We start from the raw sequence: 8,260 nt of genomic DNA, 5'->3' as shown, positions 1-8,260 counted from the left end.
TAGTGAATGGTATACTAATATTATAGTAAAGCATTATCCCAAATCAAAGGAGATGAGACTGAAGTGCATCAAAACTGAATGAAAATCAATATTACAACTAAAAATTAACTCTATTGAAAAATTAACATTGTCAGCATAGTTCCTAAAAGAGTCATCAAAGGAAACTAAGCAGACCTTCCCTATTCATGGAATGACGCTTGGATTGAGCAAGCGAAAGTCCAAAATGCGAGAAAATTCAGCTTTTGGGTTGAGGGAGTTGGCCTTTAGATGGAAGTTTATTCGCCATTGCCCTCAACTCGTCAGCAATTTCTGTGAAATTCGGTCTCTCCCGTGGTTCACACGACCAACATCTCTCCATAAGAGCTCTCCAATCAGGATCGCATGTTTCCGGCACATGAGGCCGCAATGTGTTGCTAACAATACCGCCTACAAGGTGAAGCACAAGAAATATGTTAAGGGTTGATGTTTGGGATGCAAGTTGATCTGAGATGAAGGTCATACTCATACCAATGATGGTCCCGTAGTGCAGATCTGCATAAGGTTCTTCTCCAGTGAGAAGTTCCCACATCACAATTCCAAATGAAAATACATCCACCTGTGGAACACCACATTAAGGAAAATTTAAGATGACTTAAGTATTAATGATGTCGTAGGGGGAGACAAACAGATATGAAAGACTACCTTCTCAGAGACAAGGCTACTGCTGCCATTTAGAAGCTCCGGAGCCATCCATGGAAGGGTTCCTCTTACACCACCTGATATAAGCGTCTGGCATTTCACCTTGGACAGCCCCAAATCACCAACCTATATGCAGTCACACAGTATTATTTTCACATTGTAAAATGAGTGAGAGAGAGAGAGAGAAGGGTGGCCGTTAATGGTGATAGTGATGCAAGAGTTTGTGATATGCATATATGTTCCAGTACTCTCATAGGTTCTGAAAAATCTAACGTTGATCTGTAGACCACCTATAAGATACTCACTAGTGCATGTTGCTATTGATCACAAGTGCTAGTCTGCAACATTGTTCATAATTGGAACATGTATCATGTACCATTTTATGGTAATGCCCATAATTGGTGCTACGTAAATCTCTCTCTGCTTGCATCACAAAAAGGTTTTGTTATTTCTGAATATTCAAGTTTAGGCAGCAGTGCCACCCACCTAAACCTTGTGAAGATACATTAGAAGGGCTTATGTAGAACACTGCATTTATAGAAGGGCTGGATAGTCTCAGAAAAGATGAACTGGGTGCACCATGTAGAGCACTACAGTAATTGAGAGCTCGTGAAAGCAACACGAGGAGTAATGATGGCAACAACTGTGAATAAAACAACATAAATATTTGCCAAATGCAACAGTTAATCTCTAACCTTGCATATTGGTCGATGTGGGTCACGGAGATTGACCAATAAATTATCACTCTTCAAGTCAAAATGTACTATATTCTTTCCGTGCAAGTATTCCATTCCAAAGGCAACATCCATGCCAATCAAAAGGCGCTTGCGCTTATCCAGAATCCTTGTAACAGTAAATTTCAGCATAAAGAATGGTCATGGTTGAGTTTTAATGTCATTGTGTAATACTATTATTAAGAGGAGGTTTGAATCAATATACGCAATAAATGTCATACCTGTCGTTCCTCTGCAAAGCATTTCTCATAGAACCATTCACCATGTATTCAGTGACAGTTGCAACTGAACCGTCAGGACCATCAAGCACAACTCCATAAAAAGCAACAACATTAGGATGGTGTAAGTCGGCTAGCTTGATCGCCTCATTCCAAAAATCATCCCTCTAAAATATGCAAGATATCACTAGTCAGATACAATATACTCCCTCCGTCCATCATTTAAAGAGCCATTTTGCCGTTTTAGGGTTGTCCAAGATTTAAAGAACCATTTACTCTTTTCCACTTTTGGTATGTGGATCCCACATTCCACTAACTTTTTACACTCACAACCCAAAATAAGACTAATACTAAAAATGGGTCCCACATTGCACTTACTTTCTCCATTTACTTATCTTCACAAAGTCAAGCAATTTCTTAAAACCCATGCCGAGTCAAAATGACTCTTTAAATGGTGGACGGAGGGAGTTCAGAGTAATTAATGTGACTAACATGGACAACACCTTAGAAAACAACCACATTTGGAGGGTGCAAGTTATCTTACTTAGTTACCCCAATTAACATAGTGGTTTGATTCGAAATCTCACCCCTCTTGTTAGATATATTAAAGGCCACAAAAAAGAAAATTTGTGTACAAACTAACAAGAAGACGAACCATGCGTTCTTGTTCTGAAGGCTTCCCGAAGAAACATCTATCATTAATGCGTTTAATTGCAACATCAGTCCCTCTCCATTTTCCATGATAAACTGTCCCAAAGGTACCAGAGCCCAATTCTCGTAACTCTTCCAGGTCACTGTTCTTAATAATCTGCCAAGAAGAAAAGAAACAGATAAAACACAGAGATCACATGATTTATGATTGATAACCTTCTTGAGAATCAAAATGGCCATTTGACTTAGGAGGAGGGAAGAACCTGTAATCGGCCAACGCCTGATGCAGGAAATCCAAGATTTATCTTCTCTGATAATTTCGTCTTGATTTCCTGCATAATATAGTCAGGCAAGTTAAGTCCTGCAATAGCTGAATTAATGAACAAATATTTGTTGAAATATCAATTAGTCTTGAAAAAAGTTGGGAGGGATCACAAACGTCAGGTTTGTCTATCTGCTCTGTTTCTACATTAGCAGGTTGTCCATCACGATAATGCTGGGATATAGGTGGAGAATCACTGTTCGGATGCACTAATGATTCAGGATTTGATTGGACAGACGAATGAAATACAGAAGCTGCCACGCCCTCTGCAACAGCTTGAAGTTCTCTCTTTATCTGTTCCTCTGCTGAATCTTTACGAGCAATGATAAAACTCAATTAGCACTGTAGTTGATTTACAAATAAGAAGAAGCTTTCATTAGCACAAGGAAAACAAAGAAATCATATGGAACCTTTATTCGACAAACTGTGATCTGAACTCAGATCCCAAGTTAAATTGTTATGAAGCTGGTAAGCTTCATCAGCCAGTGGAGTCTCAACTACTGAATCCCTGGAATCACTTGTTGGTGTTTCACTACTATTGCATTGACGATTGTCGGCAAGAGGATCTCGCAATCCTGCATTATCCCTCTTTATTTGAATCTTGCTCGGTCGGGGAGGAGGGTGATGAGAGTCAGAATGCATAATCCATGGATCCGCATTAACAAATTGTGATGATGAACTATCTAAGATATCTCCAACTCCATGGGATGGTGATACAAATGACCCCTCATGAGCAACATCTTTATCACCACCTATTTTGTGCAGTGACCATGGAACATTATCATTCCATTCATTAATCGGAAGGATTCCTTCAGCTGTACGAGTAGACTCACCAACTGAATATGCAGAGCTTTCAGCCACGTCATCTGAGGGCAGAAGATTGACCTCAATTGCTGAATAAGGGTACAAATTAGGATTGCCTGCAGGAGGAGTTGGTGTCGCTTCATTCGATTCTGTAGATGGTAAAGTGTGCATGTTGAGAGCATCCCCCATAAGGATCAGGTTTGGCATGTTATCTTGTGAGTCTTCCTTTCTAAGATCCGCAATAGTCCTGTTATACGCATTATTATACAAAACTTCTGAAGGATTTATCCGAAGATTATCCAACTTTCCTTCAATTTGTCTCTGATTGTCATATGCCAATGAAGTAGAATCATCTATAGGACATCCGGTAGAAACATTGGGAGGGTATTCTTTTGGGGATTCACGACCAGCATGGTTTTTCTGCAAATGCATTCCAACAGGAGCAAAATCATTATTCAACCGTCTATTATAGGTTGCTTCTGGTATGACTTGAATTTGAGGCTGAACAACTAGATTCTGGACAGCACTGGCTTGGGAAGATGGGGGAGTATTAGCCATAAACACACCATGAGGAATTTTGACCCCACTTACGACACCCTGAGGAATTGTCACCTGGGAAGGTTCTGCCTTATGTAGAATAGTTCTATCATAAACATTCTGTCCCTTGACAACATTTCGTGAGACACCAATTGCCTCTATGTGAACCTTTCCGGATTCAGCCAATTGTTCTATATTGCCATTTGCCCGAGTTCCAGTTACGACAGGCCTAATTAAGGGCCTCCCTCGACCATCCAACATGAAACTAGTAGAAACTGACCTACCATCAGAGAGGGTGCAAGAAGGGTTTCCCTTTTGCTCCTGAGCAGCTGTATCTGAATGAGCATGAGGTAATGCTTTTTGGCACATCTGGCAGTCCTCTATCCACGCAGGAAGAACAGCTGGCTGAGGACTCAAGCCCCCTTCTGACAAAGCCATCTGCTCAAAATGTGGAATTTGCTGCCAATTATACATCCCTCCTTGTTCTGTTGCAGAAGGCTGAGCTTGGTTGACATTGTATCCTTGTGCAGCAGGAAGTTGGACAAGCCTCGGCGGCATCATGTTTTCTGCATAACTCTCCACTTGAACATGTTTTGGTTGACCAACAACAGGAACTACACTCGGCCTCATGCCAATGGAGGTATTCATTGTCATGTGGACGGCAGGAGTGAAAGATTGAGGAGATGCTCCTGCAGCTATGGGCTGCTGAGTGAAAACCGGCCTCACAGTACCTAAAACTTGAGGAGGGAATCCCATCTGGGGAGGTTGTTGCACATAGTTAGCATGACTCAAAGTTTCTTGATGAGGATCTGCATAAGCTTGCATGTATGGCGAAGATGCCGGATAACTCATAATAGTTGAGCCCTGTGGAACAGATAAAGGCACAGATCTCTCTACCTCTTGCTCAGTGATAGCACCCATAGCTATTGTACGGCTAGTTTTTATCATTGGAATGCTTAATGAAGCAGCACAAGAGTCAGCATATGGCAGAGGATTAGGATCTATGTAAACCACTCTTGGTGCTGTATCAAAAGAAACAACATTTCCATTAAGTGACAATGCACCCGTAGAAGACACACTAGCAACCTCCCCCAAACCATGGCTTAGGCTATCACCGCCTTCAGTATAACTGAAATCAGAATTCTGAGCAGAAATAGTACTTTCAATACTCTCTTTTCTAACAATACAACCACCACTACTGAACACATCTCCTATGCCATTCACAGCTTCAACATACTTCTGCCCACCATCCTGCACATCTTCAATATGCACAACTGACTCAAGGTCTGAAGGTGAAAACAAAAATATTCTCAACTTAGCAGAACCATCAGAAGACCTCTCTATCAACTTTTCATATTCATCCATCATGTTCTCAAGGTCATCAGCACATGAAACAGTTACAAGTGCATCAAGACCCTCATCTGGCAACTGATATTTGATCACCAAATTCTGTGTATACATAGCTGCCATTTTCTGGACAAATTCACTAAATGTCACATACCTTCCAACAGTAATTATCCTGGTCTGCCCTCCTACGTATCTTAATGCCCCATCACTCAAGCGTGGAAGTATTTTCCCACCAAAACTACATAAAAACTTGACCTTCCGGCCCGTTAAAGAATCATCACCACCGTCGTCACTAGTATGATCTGAAGTACTGCACCCATTTCGCATCCCATAATTATGACTCGTTGTATAAACACCTAGTGGATTAACCACAGTACCACTCACAACACCTTGTTGGACTTGAGGGGGCGGCACAATTTGCTGAATCCATCCGGCAACCCCAGTGACAGCATTGTTAAATTCTACAGGTGGTACTGTGGCAGGGTAATAAACTGCAGGCATGGTGCCAGGGCTACCATCATAATACCCTTCAATGGGCCTCCCAGACGAAGTTGCTGGAGAAATCCTAGGATCCTCAGGCACAGTTCTCATTATATTCAGTGGACGTAAATCTTTAGGTATAGAGCTCTGATCATACGCCATAATTTATTCTTTTGCGGATGCAAAGATTAGATTTTTCTCCATTGAATCCCTAGTGAAAACAACAATAGTGTGTAAATTCAATCTGTGGTATTCATATTCGCTGCATTCAACTGATTTAAAAAACAATAAAATACCAAAAACAGCAACAAACACATCATATGCTAAATAGTTTAAGTAGAGAAAAATTAAAGTAAGAGAGAGAATAATGTAGAGAATAGACTAGTTTTAATCAAACTCATGAGAATTGAAAGTCAGAGATAATAGAAGCCACCAGAAATTTTTTAATTTTGCAATTGAAAAAAAAAATCTTTATTGCTAAAATTTAGATATAAAATTATAAACTCACTCCAAGCAAGTACACGAGCAAGCAATTTCTGCACTATGACTTGAATCGCCACATGAAGTAAATATGGATATTGAGGATTGACTTTTCCTGACCTGCATGCATAAGAGCTGCTCAACAATTCAACATTCAACCATGAAATCTAAGAAAGACAAAACTTGGTTATCTCGTATTAATTTGAGAACTACTCCTTGTTGAATGGTGCAAGTCAAATAAATTACAGAAAACTCTTTTAGAAGCATATAATTCACATCCTCCAACAAGCCACCACATTTGTCCACCGAAAAAGTTCAATTATATTCCTAAGAAACATAATTATGATTTGTTCTTTCGAAACAATATTTAACACATCAGTAAATGTTACTCCACTAGATATAAGTGTTGGAAAGAAAGATCTCAAAGGCAAGAATAAAGAGGAGATTAAGAAGAATTTAATCAAGGAAGAATTTACTAGAATTAGATCAAAAATCAAGTCTAGTACTAAATAAATAAATCTTCCATGTCAAGCTAGAATTGGAGTCTATCAAGGGCTGTGTAACAATCAAATAAAGAACATCAAAGTCTAATACAATGTAGTCGATAAACCTTTTAGTGTTTTTACTTTCCGCATTTTAATTCTGTTTTATACCATCTGTAAATGTTAGAACTCTCTACTAGATAACATTGATGCTTAAAAATGAGTGACAGAGTATTAAATGCACCCCTCATACACACATCATTTTAACTTCTTTCAATGCATCAAGACAGTTGGCCAGATTCTTCAATCTCTTAAATATATCCGACAAGACAACGCGATAAAAACAATGGGGTATACACATTACCTTCATTGCATTGCTCGCGGCAATTGAGCCTACATCAATTCCCAGAAAGTAAACAGCATACATTAATTCCCAGAAAGGAAACACCACAAACAAATTACCTACCAAGAGATCATATCCAGAGCACATAAGTCCAAAACAGCTTATATACCATTTCTACAAATCAATAATATAGTAACTGAATATAAAAGGTGAGAGAGTATGTAAATCCTACAAGCAGTAGTGATTCATAATAGTAGAACAATAGTAAAAGAGACTAGAAAGAGACGATCCAAATCGGAGAGAAAAAAAATGAGAAATAAAAATGGAAGGGTTTATATTTGGCATAACAAATCATACTAGGATTGTTTATGTAAATTAGTAATTGCATATTGATTCATAAACAGTGTCAAGGGTTTATAAATTGTTTTAATCAGTTAATAAGCTCCGATAAACACCGTCTTCATCAATTCAAAAGAGAAACGCACACAGCAGAAATCCACGCTATGAATGAGAAAATACAAAACAAAGTAGAAGCTACGTATGCGCCGAGAGAAGAAGATTACCGAGATTTTAGAGAGAGGGTGAGTGAGGGGAGAAGTGGAGTTGGAGAATAACAAATAAAGGAGAGGGAAATATGTACAACGGTTCAGCAATTTGATGCGTTCCTATTTGTGACGTCGGATTCGGAAGGTGGAGACGGGAAATACAGAGCTCGACGGCACGGCATGAACTGATTTTGGCAATGTCGGACGGTGGGAGGAAACTTAGGCGGTGGTATATTTTAACATTTTGCTTTAGCTAAGTCTTTTATTTTTATTAAATTAACAATTCCAATTTGGTTTTCACTTTTATTTTTGTTTATTTTTTGGTTTTAATTCCTATGTGTAATAACGATGTTTATAATTAGATGATATTCGATTTTCAAGATAAAATAATACAAAGATACAATCTAGGTTGAGTTGTGAGATTATTTTAGTCATACGGAGTTAGCTATGACTAATTATTTAATGATTATCCATCTAGAATTGAGTTGTGGATTGAATCTCATAAATTAAACACACTACAAAATTAATTCCAAGTACAATCTTGCAAACCGAACACTCCCTAATAGACTGCAACTAATAGTGAACAAATTTTATGATGACACCAACAATACAAAGTCATTGTGAAATTTCACTACGGGA

The 8,260-nt window shown here is 38.9% G+C and overlaps 1 protein-coding gene across 2 annotated transcripts; it reads right to left on the bottom strand.

Annotated features, from left to right (window-relative positions):
* Window positions 1–7,853, bottom strand: LOC121804831. 2 transcript variants are annotated; one of them, XM_042204524.1, is made up of 12 exons: window positions 7,640–7,853; window positions 7,098–7,195; window positions 6,280–6,386; window positions 3,014–5,982; window positions 2,721–2,914; window positions 2,545–2,613; window positions 2,286–2,438; window positions 1,634–1,797; window positions 1,374–1,521; window positions 682–804; window positions 508–595; window positions 1–426 (listed from the first exon to the last, which is right to left on the bottom strand). In XM_042204524.1, exons 4-12 carry the CDS (start codon window positions 5,931–5,933, stop codon window positions 236–238), a joined length of 4,050 nt encoding a protein of 1,349 aa, XP_042060458.1. In that variant the 5' UTR covers window positions 5,934–5,982; window positions 6,280–6,386; window positions 7,098–7,195; window positions 7,640–7,853; the 3' UTR covers window positions 1–235. The 2 variants fall into 2 exon arrangements, with proteins under 2 accessions (XP_042060458.1, XP_042060457.1); XM_042204523.1 differs by having other exon boundaries at window positions 6,280–6,371.
* Window positions 7,854–8,260: the final 407 nt, after the last annotated feature.

This window comes from Salvia splendens, chromosome 5 (genome assembly GCF_004379255.2).
Source record: "Salvia splendens isolate huo1 chromosome 5, SspV2, whole genome shotgun sequence".
In the NCBI taxonomy this organism is placed as follows: Eukaryota; Viridiplantae; Streptophyta; class Magnoliopsida; order Lamiales; family Lamiaceae; genus Salvia; species Salvia splendens.
The sequence above is the reverse complement of the archived record's forward strand: the minus strand, read 5'-3'. Positions and strand labels throughout refer to the sequence as shown.